The 17,323-nt window shown below is 40.2% G+C and overlaps 1 protein-coding gene across 3 annotated transcripts in view; it reads left to right on the forward strand.

Moving 5' to 3' along the window:
• Positions 1-6: 6 nt before the first annotated feature.
• PALS2 (protein associated with LIN7 2, MAGUK family member) overlaps positions 7-17,323 on the forward strand; it is a 59,745-nt gene continuing 42,428 nt past the window's right edge. For 2 of the 3 annotated variants that reach the window (XM_041411537.1, XM_041411535.1), the window contains exon 1: positions 7-149. Coding sequence is in view for 1 of the 3 variants with exons in the window: in XM_041411534.1 (XP_041267468.1) it covers positions 3,242-3,266 (25 nt within the window). In the remaining 2 variants the exon portion in view is untranslated. Of the gene's footprint in view, positions 150-3,197; positions 3,267-17,323 lie in introns of all 3 variants that reach the window. The other variant, XM_041411534.1, reaches the window with a different exon arrangement.

Consider the following 17,323-nt stretch of genomic DNA (forward strand, 5'->3'; position numbering starts at 1 on the left):
CGCGCGCCGAGGCGGGCGCAGAGCGGCGGCGGCACCTCCGGCTCGCGCCGTCCCTCCGGCAGCCCCGCGCGCCCGGGATCGTCCATGGGGCGGAACGGCGCCCGCTGAGGGAGGAGGGGACGGGGAGCAGCGGGAGTCGGTGCCGGCCGGTGAGTTCCCGTACCGGCGGGTAGGTCGCGTGCGCGCGGGTGGGGGGGAGAGGGAGGGTCCGCCCGCCCGGCTACTCGCTTCTCCCGTCCCTCCCAGCCGGCGGGGAAATGGTGGTGGGAGGCGGGGTCCCGCAGCCATCCCGGCCGAGCCCCTCGACCCGGCGGCGGGAGCGGAGGCGCCGCGTGTGCGTGTGGCGTGAGGCGGGAAGAGCCGTCCGCAGGTAGCGGGGCCGGGCGGGCCTGCAGGGGAGCGAACATGGCAGCGCCGGAGTCCGGGAAGAGGGATTTTTGCCCCTAGAGCGGGGATTAACCCTCCTCCTCCCGCCTCCGGATACGTCCCCGGGAGACTCGCGCTTCATCTGCCGCTCCGGATTATCCACCCGCCCACCCCCTTTTCCCCCACCCCCTTTCCCGGTATTTTCTCTCCTCCTGGAGATTATCAGGTTTCCCGCCCCTCCCTCTCCGGGTCCTCCACCTCCCCCCTCCGAGGGGATTATCTCCCCCCTTCTCTGCCGGATTATCCCCACAGTTCGCTGTCCCTCCCTCCGCGTTTATGCTCCTCCGCAGCCTCGCCTCTCGGGGATTATCTCCTCTCCCTTTGGGGTGATTCTTCCTCTCCTGATCTCTGCCCCGGCCTTTCCCTGCTTATTTTCTACCTGAGGAAGTCAACCCTCCCCTTCCGTCTGCCTCTGACTGGGGAAAGGGGCGAAAATGTGGTTGTGATCAGGTGGGCAGGAGTTTCCAGCAGTGCTGTCATCTCCTCGGTCGTTGTACGAGTACTACAGGCAAGTGGATGTAGGTGTAGGAGAGGAGGCAGCGGGGATGGATGTGCGGAGCTTGGACCAGAGTTCAGCCTGTGGCGTTGTGCTCCGTATGCAGGAAAATATCTGCACCCTTCCTGCGATGTTACATCTGGTGGAGATGAAGGAGAGCCGACCTGGATCAGTGCTTTAAAGGAACGTGCATGGGTGCTGGGTGGTAGAGGCTGCACGGGAAAAAAAGCCAGCAGCCTCTGAGTTTCTTTGCGGAAGGTGCAATGTACAGTAGTAGCATTGTAGGTGGGAAGGTGCTTGGATGACATTGCTGCTGTCCGGGTGTCAAAGCTGGCTTGGATAGCTTCGGTCTTGGCTTGAAAGGCAGCTGGCTTAGGCTGTTGCGTGGTGTTGAGGAGGAAGCAGACTGGTATCTTTTGCTGAAGCTCTGATGCTGATGTGGTTCTTTACTGTCAACTTGCTGGCTGAGGAAAAATGTGTGCGTTCCTGAAACAGAGGGGGAAGGTTTATCCCATGTATTTGACTCCTGCGTAGGTTTGACCAGTCTCCTCTCCTGACTGCACATGGGTCTCCCTGCACATGGGTTTGCTGGAGGAGAGTTGCAGATTTCCTGGCCATCTTGCGGCACAAGGCCCAGGATTATATCCATTAAACTTCTCCCACTTGGTTTTGAGAGGAGAAGAGGCTGCGAGAAATTGTACGGAGAGTGGGCACCTATAAATAGATGTCGGACTAGAGGAGGCTTTGAAATCTTAGCATGCTGCTTCTGAACACATAGTGTCTGTTAAACTGGCTGGGTTGACACTGGCATCATAATGTTTCCTTTTATTTCTGCTGAGGTGGTTGGCTTTTAACACTTTGACCGGACCATACAACATCTGCCAAAAAATTCTTCCTGAAAAGGACATAGAGAAAATTCTCATTTAAATAAAGTGCTGACAATTGGAGTCTAGTTTGAGCTCATTTCAATGGGATTTTTAAATGATGCTTCAGAGACATCTTTAGTTTCCTCTTCCCTCCCTTGAAATGCTTGGAATTGATGGTCTTATGTCCTTAATTTCTTCTCAAAGTATTGCACTAGATACATTACCTGAGATCTGTGTTGGTGTGAAAAATCTGCAGTACTGAGCTATGGTGTCACAATGCTGGTAGCACTGCTAGGTTTTTATTTTGTTGTTTAGGTTTTGGAGTTTTTTGTTTATTCTTTTTTTTTTATGGAATCTTTGACATGTAACCAAAAGGGTGTATATTCAGCTTCCTTGAATTCAGGGTGCTTGCATTTATTTTAGATCTTATGGATCACTGCTCTTTCAGCTTGTCTTGTTGAGAACTAATTAATATGGAAATTATTGACAAATATACTGTACCAGCTCTGTGGAATGGTATCTGTTCTGCTGCTCTGTTAGCGGGCCAACTGCATACGCTAAGTCTCTAAAATGATTGAAAAGCTGTTGCAACATATGTGCAGTTGGACCTTTTTTGAACTACCTCTTTCGTGTGCCCTTTTTTCCTTAAAACAATTAGCAGAAGCTATTAAGTCATGATGGTTTCTTTTTTCTTCTTTTTATTTTTAATAAAAGGAAAATAAGAAAGGAAGTAATGAAAATGTGCCTGAATAATACGAGTCTTAAATGGTAATAGGAGGAATATCTGCAAGAACCTGACTTTTAGGCCATTTCTTATTTAGAGCATACATTTTTAATCTGATCTTAGTTTTCCTTTTTTTTTATTTTGTAAAAAAGAAAAAAGGAAAGAAAAGGTTTTGTAAACCTCAGGGAGGCAGAAAGGAACAGAAATTTTGCCAGTATGACTTACTAGTTTTGGCATTTTTAGTTGATATTTAACCATAGTAAAAGCAGGAAAAACAAGCAATTGATCAAATAATTTGGCATTATTGTAAGTTGTTAAGGATGTGATCAGAACATTATCCTCAAACACTGGGTATCTTTGGTGAGCATCAAGATCCAGCTTGCTGTTAAGTCCATGTGTTTGGTATTTCTGTGTGCAGAAACAGAGGTCAGTGATCTGCAGAAAACTTCATAATGCCAAAATGACAAGCAAAAGACCTTTTAGTATGAGTCTCTTTGTACAGTGACTTAGTCTCTGAATTCTTGTGTTATTCTAAATCAATTTGTTTGTAGAAATTGTATTTTGAATGCCATTTTCTAGAAGTTCAGTGTCCTGCTTTAAACCCATACTTTCTGCTGAGTGGTTTAAAGTTCTCACTGGGTGTGACTGTCCCAGGCTTATGAGTGCCCTTTGATCCTCTGTGCAGGACACTGATCAGTGCATCTTTTCTCATGCTGAAGAAGAAGTGGGATGAATTTCTCTGCTCAAGAGACAGGTATGCACTTGGGATTGTGACAGTCTCCATGCAGATATGGAAGGAATAATACTCTCAAGATCTGAAAAGATGAAAAGCTCACATGTGTTAAAATAAAATGTCCCCTCATGTTCTGTGCTTAAACTAAAATTGGATAAAACCTGGAAGGGTTGGCCTTGCACATGTGGTAAAAACCTGAATTTTTAGAAGCATCCTGCAACTAGAGGGGTACAGACACTATTGGACTTATTTGTGTGGAAATAATGACATAGAATATGATGGTGGGATTAAGAGCAAGTCTGTGAGAAGGAAAAGTGGTTTTACTGCCCCCAACAAGAGAGGAAGCTCATAGAGGGTGCTGGAGAAGGCCAGTTTAATTTGGTGTGACATGCGAGAGACAGGCTGAAATACAGATGTGCTGGTCACACATACTGTTACAGGGCCTGTATCATTCCATGGTCACTATAAGCATCTGCAGCTGGATCTCAGTCTCAGGTTATACTGCAGCAATACTGTAGTGCAACAAAGCATGGTGATGGTAATGTGCTATCCTGTGGCTTAAAATTGCTTTTTTTCAGAATAAAGCATGCCTGAATTATGTAGTTATGGCTGATGTCACTCTTACAAGAATAAGAGAGACCAAAAAAAAGATAGAACAGGAGGTTAGGACAGGGGTTCTTCCATATGTAAACATTTACATTCCTATTTTGGGTTAATTAGAGTCTTTCAAGTTACGATAATATCACAACCTTTGTTAGATAATAACAATCAGAAATGAAAAATGGGATGTTGTCTATTCTTATCATCATGTTTTAATTATTTTAATGTCTGTGGCTTAAAAGAAAAAGGTGTTTCATACAGTCTTTCGTAACATAACAGTGTTTCATATTAGCAACCATTCCATGGGTTTTGCACATCAGTTATTTAAAGAACTCATTCTAGTGTCCAGGTCTCATGAAACCATGGTGGGAATTAGAAAGATACTGAAATCAGATGACATTTCAGATTTACTAGGAACAACTGTTATTTAATAAATTACCTATACATGTTTTTTAAGAGTATTGACTAGTTTTACATTCTGACAAGGAACTGTTTGAGAGTAGGGGCTCAGTGAAATCCATGCTTACTGCAGAGAATGACTGTGGTTTCTATAAATCAGTTTTTGGGGGAGAAGGACACAAAACATGATGGCACATGACACATACAAATTCTTTGTATCTTACACAAAAACATTGCTCCTCTTGCAGCTTCTGCTTACCCAGATCCTAAAGGATCAAATTACTCTTTCAGTTAAATTCACTTTTCCAGTAGGTGGAGACAATTGTTGATTTGAAATAAGCTTAAGCCTTTACATTTTGATTGCAAACATTTTATCAAGATACTATTGAAATAATGAAAATTAGGATGTAAGAAAAAGTTTAAATTTTTATTTTAAGATAGTTTACTTAAGCCTCTTACTGAAAGAACTGTGGCATTCAAATATTGCTTCTGTAGCAAGAGCGGCTACTCAAATAGTTTGGGTTTAATTTTCTAATTATCTCCACCCACTGATCAAATATGCATTCATGAAAAGTTTAAGTGATACCTTTTAAAATATCGAAACACAGGATGGAGCAAAGCAGATTGAGGGCAAATAGACTGAGGATAAAAAGATTGGATAAAGTTTTTTCTTAAGACTAGTTACACAAGGTAGGGAAGCCCTCAAGTAAATCAGCAGGAGAATAAAAGAAAGATGTATCAGCCATTCTGACTGTGTTATTCCATTCCATGCTAAATTTAAAAAAAATATTTTATTCCATGTTCATTCATTAATTGTTCAGAGATCTGACTGCAGGGATGATGTCAGAGGTTTTGCATGTAAAACATGTCAACAACTTTTTATGTGATGTTGATTTATTTTTTTAACAAGTCAGTAGGCCAGTTGGTAAGTCAGCCTTTACATATCTTATTAAAATTCCATCCCATTCCTTTTTCCTCATCCTCTGTTGAAGTTTACAGAAGTCTTTTTGGCAAGATGAAACTGCTTATGCAGCAGAAGTTCTCAAACTAGGAAGACAGACTATATTCTAGTAAATGAAGTGAGAGAAAAGTTAATTTCTCCTTTCCAAGCTATTCTGGCTTACTGTATTGTGTTGTTGTGCTGTAGCGAAGGACAGGGTTGCTGCACAGAAATTGCTTGAACGTTATTAATTTTGCTGTACTCCTACTGCTGCTTACAGCTTCTCACACATTCTTCAGATCATTAGAAAGAGCTTAATTAACAACTGAAAGTTCATTTTACGCATTCTTTGGTCAAGAGCATGCAGGCAGGGAAAAGTTGGTAAGTGAAACTTAATGTTCATGGAGTGTGTGACAGTAGGGCATTCAGTCATCTGAATTCAAATCAGGCAGTCTCTCTTCTCAGATCTACTGGCACAGCTCTGCTGTTACACTATATTTGGTACAACAGCAAAATGGGATGAGCAGTGCTTGATTCAGTCACTTCTGACCAGCGAAGCTCCTTTATACAGATTTTATCTTTGTATTCTTTTAACAACTTCCCAGGAACTTGTTGCAGTTGGCATTTGTCTTACATGATCTTCCCTGAGGACAAACTCTGGGTGTACATTGCTATGTGTGGTATTTAAAGCAGTGTTCAACTGAGGCTTATTTATCAAGTGAAACACTTGGTTTCAGTTCTGTGAATTTTGTTTTATTCTTTCGTAGCTTTATGTGGGATGGCCCACTTGCTGCATGGATAAAATTCAACGTTGTTGTAAGCCTGTTGTGCGAGAGGAGTTGTCCATCATTAGCTCTGCAATAATCTCACCCGTGTCTCGTCGCAAGAGGGATCAAATGGACACACTAGCTTTAAGTCATTGTGCTTTGGGAAGCAAGATAAACTGGTAACTTGTGTTGCTGGGTTTTAATCAGCGCTTCTGTAACATTACCTGGTCACAGGGCAGTAATGACTGCTTGAATTGCTCCGACTGATGGTTGAGAGCCCTCACGTGTGTTTCGTGTTCCTGTTGCTGGAGGGGAGAAACGTTTGGGCAGTTTTGAGGACAGGCCACAAATACACAAAGAGAAGGGGGTATGGGAGCACTGAAGAGTTGAATTGTGTCTTGAATTTGACACATAATTTGATAGGAAAAAAAATCCATCCATCCATCATCTGTCTTTGTGTCTGCCACACACGCACCACTGGCCTCCAACGGGTAGGTCTGAGGGATCCAGACATTGCTAGAAATCGTGCTAGTGGAGTGGGAGGTTAACTGGGTGTGTGCACTGGTGAGAATGTCAAAGGCTTTGGCTGTTGTTAAAAAGGGGCAGAAAAGGGTTTTGTATTCAATGATTTCCAAGTTGGAGTGCGGAGCCCGAACGCGCCGGCTCGGCTCGCAAAGGTGGCTCAAGCGCGCTCTCCAGTGGCCGCGCCGGGACAGCGCGCTGGGATGGGCTCGGGGCCGTCGGGGCCGCCGCACCGGCTGAGTGACAGAAGCCAGCTCCTGTCGTGCGGATGGCTGCTCGCCTGGCTGAGTACAGTGATAGATAGGCTGCTGCTTCTTAACAAATGAGTGGCTAAATTCGTTAAAAAAAAAAAATCATCAATCTGCTGTTGCCAAAAATTGCTTCAGTTAGGAATCTTGCTCTTGTAGTTGGGTCAAAAAAGGACTGTCCCATCCAGCAGTCTATTAGATGGGGCGATTGGTGCAGTCTCTGCTGAGACTTTTTGTGCTGTCGCCTGGAAGCAGGCAGGTTTACTGCTGAATGGAATTTATTAGCTATGAATTGAAGCGTGCACATTTAACTGTGTCAAATCTTGGCAAATAGCTCTGCAAACAGCACAGACTAACTAAACAGCAGCAGAAAGAAATGTGTAGTTCTTAACAAGTTTAGCACACAGTTCTTGGTCTTAGATCAGATTCCATGCTCTTCAGGAAAGCAGCAGGGGCCTTCAGAAGGAAGAACTTCATTGGCACTAATGAATAGGAAATGGAAAAGAAGGGTGGACTGTTCAGCAGGTGCACTCATCATAAAGTGGAAGGTCTCAAGGTGCATTGTGGTAATTTCAAATTTCTGAGATAACTGCTTCATAGATGATTTCAAGTTTCTAGTATTGTTTTACTTTGTCTCTCTTTAACTGTTCAAACCCTGAACTTCTGGCTCCTGGGAGAGTTCTCTTTTGTAGACAAGACGTAAGTTAGGCCTTGTTTGACCACACACCTTGTTTTTTCAAAAACCACAAGTGTTTTGAGAGTTTTATGTGACAGTGTGATTGTCAGAATGGTACTGTTAGGTCTTGCTATTAACTGGAGTTGTTAAACTAAGACACTTGGAAGTAAGCTTGAGCTCGTAAGAATGTAGTGTTTGGTTGGGTTTTTCAAAGTAATTTTATTTGTAAGGTACTTGCAAAAAAATATACAAAGAGGAACATTAAGAATCCTTTCTTTAGGATAGTAAGAATTAATCTAATTACAAATTTGGTTAAAAATGCGTGTGTAATAAGTTTCAGAACAGTCTGCTACTCAGCTTAGAATGTATGGGCCCTGTATGGAAAAGTGTGACGGTATGTCTGTGTCACACTAGATGTCACATATGAACAGTTGTACCAGTTGTCTGTTTACCACTTCTGATGAGCCCCTTACGCAGAATGTGGACTTTTGTGCACAAAGCACATTTCTCACTATGGATGTCACTATAAAGCTTTTACACATTTCAAATAATAATAAAAAAATAAAATCCCTTGGGCTTCCCTACCCCAGGCATAAATGATTTTACTTTACAAATATAATTACTGTACTTCCAGGAGGTAATCTCTCTGGACAGCCATAGACTAGTTTGAATTAGATTACTCTGTTTTTCCCTCCAGGGTGAGTTAATACATTGAGTTTTATTTTTCTGTAATTACTTTAAAATTTAGATCACTTTTAATGCTTACTATTCTTCCTTATAACTAGACTGGGAAAGTTAAGAATACTTGCATTTGAGGGGATGACATTAACTTTTTTTCACCTATAACTTAGTTTCCTTCAGGTAGGTATCTGTTCTGCTCCTCAACTTCATACAGCTCAGGCTGTCTTCAGTTAGTCTCAGTTGTAGAGTTTCTTAATTTGGAAATACTGGAAATATTTACTTAATAAGCAGAGAGTAAGCACACTAAATCTTTCAACTGTGACATTTAACCAAGTCTAGCTAGAGCAATGTTTTTGTTAAATCCGTGTTTCCAGAGTTCTGGGTTTGAAATCTTTCCAGTAGTTTGGCAGTAAGCTTCATGAATAAAACAAGTTACTACTCTTACCTCTGTTACAAAATCTTTGGACAGAAAGCCAGTCAGTGTGAAATAAACAGAGGAGCAGAGTTAGTCAGGGAAGATAGTCAGGAAAATGTTTTTTCCTATTTTTTTTCATGAACTTTAGCAGGAAGGGCAAATCTCTGGATAGAGGATTGTGAACCATGATTGGATGCAAATGCATTTATATAAATGACCTGTTTGTATTTGGATTTTACTTACTTTAAGAAGCAGCAACACACTTAAGCAGTAGATGAAAGAAGACTACAGAGATTAATTTGCAAATTAACCTTCTAATAATACAGTGCTGTTTTGAAATAGAAGGAAATCTTTGGTGTTTTGAGGTCTCAGAATATGACTTCCTGTTTGTGTTGAATACAGGACTAGCCAGGATATCTGTAGAGGCAGTCATTTTAGTTCTGTAGTTGGCATCTGGTATCAAAGTGCAGGAGTATTATGTACTAATGCAAAAGTAATGCAATGTTAAAGGGTAAAATTTGTTACTTGTGTTGTCAGTGAAGTGCTACAGCCTAGCTAAGTAACACGTGTAAGTCCATTGCAAACCTGAAAGTGCTTGGGTCCCATTGAATACAGTAGGTTTTCAAATAACAACGACTGTCATTGAGTCAGACTCAGGTTCCGTCAAGCTCCTTTTTCTAACATGCAGTGCAGCATCTGAAACCATGCAGAATCTGTCAGGAGCTCCTATTAATGTTTTCTCTGAGCAGATTTTCAAGAAGACAGAAGACATGGATGTGTCTTGATGAGAAGATGCTGGGACCAGAAAAATTAATGTCTGGATAGCCTTAAATTCAGCTTCCAGGTAGGCATAAAGAAGCATAGCATGGTCCCCAAGTGCCTAGACATCATTATCCAAAAACTGATGAAGAATTCATTGTGCTAATGCACAACAGCAGCAGATTCCAAAATGTAGTGCGTTGTTCATGACTAAAATAACATGTTATGTAATTGCCCTGGGCCTGCAAATTAGCAGCTTCCAAAAAGATCTTATAGCTTTGCAGAGGGGATTGAAATGTAAGACAGCAGGATGATTGATAATGCTAAAGGCGTAAGACTTCAAGGTCTCCAGGAAGTCCATCTCTGAGTAAAGAACAGATTATGCATTTGCCACTCTTTTTCTTTCTCTGCTCTTGTGCAAGTCATTAGGGAGCCAGTATAAATGCAAGAGGATGACCTGAAATACCAGGCACACATTAGCAGCTGTGGGTGTGGCTACCTGTAAGAAGAAGATTCCTACTCTCTAATATTGTGCTGAAGAAAGACCCTGCATCAGGAACTTTGTCTTGTTTGATGTGCTCTTCCTCTGTGTTAGGATATTACCCATTTGAGCTGGACAGGGTTGATACCAGTAATGGATTGGAAGTTGCAGTCTGTCTTTTAAAAATATGTATGTTTTATTTTGTTTGTATGCGTGCATGCAACTGCATGCATATATGGAAATAGACAGAAAAAGAAGGAATTTTTAATAAAATGTAGTATTATATATATGTCTGTGGGTGTATATATATGCATACATATGTATCTTAGAAAAAGAACACTTGTCTGTAAACAGAAAGCCCAACATCCATAAACTGTCTAGAAAAGCATAAATATAAACTAAGCATACATGACATTTTCTCTAGGTAGTCTCCCAGAATCTGGTTAGCATTTAACCTAAAGATTTTTTAAATTAAATTAGGTTGTGGATTGTTTATGTAATTTGTGTTGGGTGCTTTTACCATTCAAGATGCTTCAATTTCAAAACTGGTCTCAGCTTCTTAATGGACCAGTATTCATACATAAATTGCTAGTGTGCACTAGAGATCTGTTTGATTAAACATGAGAAACTCTTATCCTTGGATTGGATTACTGTTTAGTTTCTTTAAATAATTAACAATGGATTTTCACTGAAGTGCTTGATAACCGAGATGTGATATGTGCAGCATTGTAGTCTTCTGTGAAGATTGAACCAGTACTGGTTCTTGTTTTGGCAACAGAGCTGGTGGCAAGTTTGCAGCAGATTAATGATTACCCATCTGTTAGTTTAGGAAGCATGTCAGACTGACCAGGATACCCATAGGTTGGTCTTTGGTGGGCCATTGCTCCATTCTGCCTAATGATGTGTCCAGGTGAAACAACAGAAATAGATGTTTAGCCTCCAAACACTGGAGCTTGTAAGACTGTTTCCATATTTACCTGCTCTCTAGAAATCTGACTGCTGCCATGTGATGTGTTCCTTCTGATACTGGCTTCCACACAGGCACCTTGCCTAGCCTTGGCAAATATCTTGGTGTGACTTTAAAGGTTTTCTGCCTTTATTGTGGGGTTTTAATAAACACAGAAATATAAAGTGTGTTGGGATTAAAGGAAGAACATTCTAATAGTTTGAATTTTGGGTTGTTTGGTCACTGAGACCTTCAAACTTACATGTGTGTGCTGATAAAAGGTGGTCATCTGAAGCTAAAGGGAAGACTTCTCAGTTAGCAATAGAAATGCTCTTTCAAGATAGTCTGACAGTATGGTATCCTGTGCCTGGAAGCATGTTCAACTGATCTGTGGAAATGCATAGATGATAAGGAAACATCACTGTCTCAATTGCTGTGATTAAAAAACTTCCTTACTAATGTACCCCTTCACGTTGTCCTATATCGATATGCAGAATTTGGAAGAAGCTGAAGCAGCTGGCTCATCTTTCCCTCACTCACTTCAGTCATTCTACAGGTAGCTAGCAGTTTTTCAGAATTGGTATCACTTGGAAAACACTTCCAGTTTTACAGCAATAAGCAATGGCTTTAAAGCTTCTAGGTTCAGTCTTGTGACATAAGGAAGAGGAATGGAGTCAGGTGTTCTAGATCATCCTGTGTTAGCAGTGAACTGGGGATGTGCTTTCAAGTGAAATCAGCTAGATACAAGATCTTAAAATCCAAGCATTGATTTCCATACAGACTAAAGGCTTAGTGTTATAAAAAGTTTCTACTACGTGCTGGAAATGTGGTGTCAAGGATTCGGAGAGATGTAAAGAGCTCTTTCCCCTTTATTTTCCAGTCTATCTTCTTCTCACTTATTGGTAAAAGTCACAGTTCTCATGTTTGATCCTTTTGTCATTTAAAGAGGCAATAACAAAGCAATGTCCCAATACAGTTCTCTAGAAAGGCTTTAAAAACACCTTTTCAAGGTGACTTTCTTAATACCTTTTAGTAGGAAGTGTAATCATTGACAAACCTCTAGTTTGGTCTGAGTGGAATGTGGAAGCTCTCAGGTTTGACAGAAATTGGGAAGTGTATAAAAGTAAGAACAGTTCCATTACCAAGAACTTGATATAGGCTTTTATAGGTGCTCTTTCGTCTTTGGAGAAGAGATTTTGATAGTGGTAGGTAAAACAAATAATTATGTAAAGTTTTTTTTATTTATTTAGTTAAGTAATAATGCAGCAGAAATGGAAAAGATATAACACAACATACAGAAAAAATTGACTGACCTTTTTTATCCTGAGTTGCACCAAGAGGGCAGGTCTTCCTCTAATTATTGGTACATCTTGCTCAGAGAAGTGACAAAGGTTGATCTAACTTCTGCTCTCAAAACCAGCTATAACTTGATCATCTTGATATGTTGAAAGTGAGGCTTGACCAGACTTGTGTTTTCTCTTGCTGAAGAAATAGTTCCTTTGGAGAAAAAAAAAAAAAAAGAAACTGCAGCATGAATGTGCTTCTTTTATAGAAATAGGAGGAAAAAAGGAATAAAATTTACCAGCTGTACATTGAATATTGTCTTTCCAAGTGATGCCCAAAAATACTCTTGTGCATCTGAAGATGTTGAATGCATCATAAATCACAGCTAATATTATCTAGAATTGCTCTACTTAGTTATCTGTGACCAAAATTAGAATCCTGCTAAAGCTTCTGTTACGTAGATTTTAGAGTTCATTGGCAGCTTCTGAATGAATTAAAAGGATGAAGAAAGGCTAAAGAAGTGAAGACTTATAAGGAGACCCTTGAGATCTTGGCCATCCTGTTTTAAATTGGAATTTAAAAATGTTAGAAAGATCTCTGAATGTCTTTAGCTCAGGTTGCTTTTATTCAAGCTACTAATTTCTTTTTTTTCAGCTAAGCTGCCATTTTGGTTTTAGTATCTGCTCTGATTCTTAAGTATTGAGTATACTTAGGAAACAGAAGGGGTACTTTCCTGTGTGAACAGAAATAGGCAGTGAATAGAAAGATAGTGGAAAAATCTTGAGTCTGTATGAACCTAATGGATTAATCAGGAGTTGTACTGTGTGACATTTCACAGTTTGTACTTAAAGAAATATATGCAAATACCTCTTGTTGTTAGCCTGTTTTGAGGGGATCTGAGCATATAAACCTCTGCATGAATCTTCCATTCAAGTAGGTCACTTCCTTTTTATTCTTTTTTTTGACATAATTCCCAAACCAACTTTAACTGATGCCTTAACTTGGAAGTCACTGGGGCTGGTTACCTGCTTGCAGCTAAACTTACACTTAAATACTTTTCAGTAATATTTGTGCAAATTCTACTTCTCTGGAATATTGTCTAACAAACTTTTTAAAAGGCAGTGTGCTGAAAGAGGGCACAGTGAGGGAACCTCCCTCTCTTTTGCATCAATGAAGAAGCATCGTGTCATCTTCCAGGCAGAAGTGCCAGTCTGTGTACATGAAGACAGGTAGAACAGGTGACAGTTCCATTTAAGCACTGCTCCTTCCAGCATGGTGCAAGCACCATGTGGTAGTGCTAGATACAAAAATGACAGATTGAGGTATGGTTTCCTGGGCCATTAGCTGGAATATCTAAGACATTTCACTTTTTTTTTTTTTGTTTTTCTTACTGAGCTACTCCGTTTGCTGTATCTAGTTTTTCTAAGTTAATCATAATGTGTTGCCTGCTTTCCAGCCATTTTTTCCCTTTCATTAGATATAGTTTCAAATAATTCACTATTAAATAGTTGCTCAGGACTTGTAGCTCTCCAACAAATTTTTTCTTTTATGTCTGTGTTGGAGAGATAACCAGCTTCTCTGTGTATGGTATTTGGCTAAATGATTTGAACTCTGATGTTGGGTATGTGCACCAGCCTGTGCTCTGATGGTTGGTATGATGACTGCAAAAAACCCGTGAGAGATAATCTGACACTAAGATGATCTTGAATTTGTGCATCATGGTGGTGATTAAACTCATTGAAATATATTTTTATATTTTCTACCCCTCCTGAAATATAATCCAACAAAAGTCTTCAAAGGATTAAAGTCAGCAAGTTTTTATAGAGAATTATTTGTACATGATATTGGAAGTGCTGTGTCTGAGAATATGTTTGGGATGCTATTGTGTTACGTGTGTGTCTTTTACAGAATTTTGGAAGTCATAGGACACTGTATATCGTACGGCTTTGCTGTGCTGCTAGCACAGTAGATTTAAATAAAAATGTTTGGTGAAGCAAGAATGACTGGGATGCAGTTGCAGTGATATTTCCATGCTTCAAATTTATGGTGGAGTCTTGCAGCTCTGCTGCATGAAGCAGATTTGTGCTGTGCTATAAACTTCTCATTTCATCAATCTTTGCATTGTTTTTCTGTATCTCTCGTACAGAAAAATCTATATCCACCTGTTCTTGGAAAGCCTCAGAACTGAAGAGCGAGACTGGTAGAATTACTATACTGATTTAATCATTTTATTAAGTCTTGAACTTAAGACAATCTTCCTGATAATTTAAAATGAGAGATCTGATGGGTGCACATAAACCACTGTGTAATTGTTCCTTTCTCACAAAAAGGTACCTGTTCTCTGGAACAAGAACTGCCTGCAGAGTGATGGACTTTAAGTAAAGAATTAGGAAAACTGATGAACAGTGTAAGTCATTGGTAAAAATCCTTTAGGGGAAGGGTTCTGCAGTATCCTGCTGGCATTTAGCATGGATGAGAATGTTTTTCTGTTCATGTTTAAGTTTCTGGTTGGCACATAAGACCAGGAAAGTTGCAGGTCTTCTTGGAGTCTTCTGTTTTAACTTGTTTGACATGCTAACAATTCATTTATTAAGCAGAGGAAGATCACAGTTTTGAGCACATGTGAAATTTATGTAACTGTGTAGTGAATTTCAAGTACTTAGAGTGTATATCAAAAAATTACCATGAGACTATTTAATTCTCTACCCTTTCAGCCATAATTTAATCCTGTGTTGAGCCAACGTAATGCATGCCTGATTGAATCTTTATCCTTCATAGCTCTTGATGTCCATTGTTCTGGACAGAGGCATGGTAATTAATTTGTGAAAAGATTTTTTCAATACAGAGGCTTGGCTTCTTTTTTGAACTACTGGCAGGAGCTCATTCAAAGCAGTCTCTCTGGTATTAAAAAACAAGTGTTGATTCCTTCTGCATGAAAGTTGGCTTGTCTGGGTCTGAAAACTTACACTGAGAAGTGATGTGGTATTTAAATCCTGACACTGTCTTTGGAAAAACAAAATATCTGCCAGATTTTCTGCAGCTGAGAAAGCTTCTTTCATGTTTCAAATGCTTCAGTCATTGAACACAAATTCCTTCCTACAGGATCAAATGGGATTGCTGTAACTATGGCAAGTTACTGTAGAGGAATACTCTGTGCCATCAGTAAGCTTGATTTATGGAAAGGATATTAATGAAGATAGAAAGGTCCATTTCCAAGTAATATGGTGTTAGTACTTCTGAGGTTTGTTACAAACAGTATTCCAGAGGAAGTTTTGACATGATAATCTGATGTTTCTAAAGGATCTCTCAATGTACAAACTAATGCCAGTAGGCTGGATCAGCGATCCAGTAAGGCCTCACCAGGCTGCTGTGCTGGTGCCTTTTTTAGTGTGCCCCTGGATCTGTCCAGGGACAGGTGTTTGGGAGTCTACCTGCATGTGGTTTACTTTATTAGATCTACTTCTTCAAGCTGTTTTCCCTTTCTGACTGGACCAAAAAGCAAGCTGAAGTCCAGCATGTGCCATTGCAGTCCAGCAGTCTTTGCAACTTTGCACACATGTGTAGCTGACTCTCAGGATGCATGTAGCTGAGGAATCAGGGTCTGTTGACTTAGGGAAGTGCAAGCCTGGGCTGCTTGAAATTATAAGCTGCTCTTTGAGTAGAGACAGTCAAGCAGGTTCTGTCCTGAGTCTAGGACTTTTCTTCTACCACATGACAAGTGGAATGTGTGCAGGTCTTCTGGGGGCTATGTTCATAGACAGGGTTTCTGAGAAGTTGAAACAGAATCAAAGTTCCATTTGGTGTTGGTCATGTGTTCAAGAAAAGTATAGTGATAAGTGAAAGAAATAGAGATGATTATTTGAAAAACATAAGTAAAAAGTGTGATTTTCTTTCTGCAGATAGGAATTTATACTTCTGAAAATGCATTCCTAGACTGTGTTGTTTCAGACCTTTCAAAATCCTGAGGAGGAATGGGGCCATTTCACTTATATGTCAAGTTTGTAGGAGACAATGACTACTCCATCTATTTCTTGCTTCCTTGTGTGCTGTATAACCTGTCTGCTGAGATAGGACTTGTTTTTTTTTTTTAAATAACATTCATAGGTATTGGCAATAATGTGGTTTTGACCTTGTAAGACCCAGAAAGTTATGTAAAAAAGACATCTTAGCCCTTTCAAGGTTTCTTGGGATCTTGAAGGTAATTTCATGTTAAATTATTCCACAATCTTAAAACTAGTCGCATCCAAAGAACCAATTGATCCATAGGAGGTTACATTGCTCTCTTTTTATATTGTTCTCAGGCTCAGTACTCCTCAGGGAAAGGAATTCAGTGGGGAGAGTAAGATAAGCAGAAACAGCCATGGATGGGACTGACTGCTCTCAGAACTCACTTGGTGTGATGAGACAGTTCTCTCAGCTGCCACACTGAAGGTGGCTGGCAAAGCAATTACTTTTTTCCAGGTCAGGACCTGGACTTCATAAAACCTTCTTGGAGAAAAGCTGTAACATGGAATTATTATTTATCTATTGCAGTGAAAGTCCAAGGCTAGGGACAGAGATTCATGATCCCTAATCCATTTCTGATTGTACATGGACTTCAATAGGCTATTTTGGGAATCCTCTCCTTTTCTGTGGGTGGCATTAGAGGTGGTTCTGGCTGCAGGTGTAAGGGCCTTAAAATTTGTGCAGCTCTGAGAGATTTTATTGTCAAAACCCAACAAGGGTTGTACTAGTACTTGTTTGTACTAGTACCTCCTCTCTTCTCCCAACCCCTTTCTCTAAGACCCCTAAGAAGTGTGGGAAACAACAGAATGAAGGACTTGAGTGAAAACTAAGATAATGTGGCTTTTATTGTTTCAGCATAGAGAGGTTTGAAGAGAGTTAGTGTATAAGGCTGTGTATGAACTGCTTTTAAGAAACAGCAATTGCAGCTTGAAGTCAAGAAAGACATTATCTTACAACCTCCCCCCGCCCCGTAAGCTTTCTCATGGCTCAGATGCAGTCAAAAAGCCAAGTTCCATCATGGTCTTATTTTTACAAGAGAAGCCATTATAAAAAAGATGATGTCATACCAGTGAAAGTTGTCATTTCAAACCTTTCAGATTTACAGCAATTTGCCTGTCTCAGAAAATGATGAAAAGCCTTGATAGATATTATTCTTCACTGAGTTTTTCAGTGATGTGAGTTGTTCAAGAAGTAAAGTTCAGCTGTCTTTGCATTTGCCAGTGCTTCTTTTGAAAAAAAACCCAGCAAAATAAAATCAATCAACCAACCCCCTCCCCCAAAAAAACCTCCAAAAACAAACAAACAAACAAAAAAAAAAACAAACAAAACATTTGAACTGAAAAATGTGCAAAATT

The sequence above is a fragment of the Onychostruthus taczanowskii genome, unplaced genomic scaffold, assembly GCF_017590055.1.
Source record: "Onychostruthus taczanowskii isolate IOZ18803 unplaced genomic scaffold, ASM1759005v1 scaffold36, whole genome shotgun sequence".
NCBI classification, from domain to species: domain Eukaryota; kingdom Metazoa; phylum Chordata; class Aves; order Passeriformes; family Passeridae; genus Onychostruthus; species Onychostruthus taczanowskii.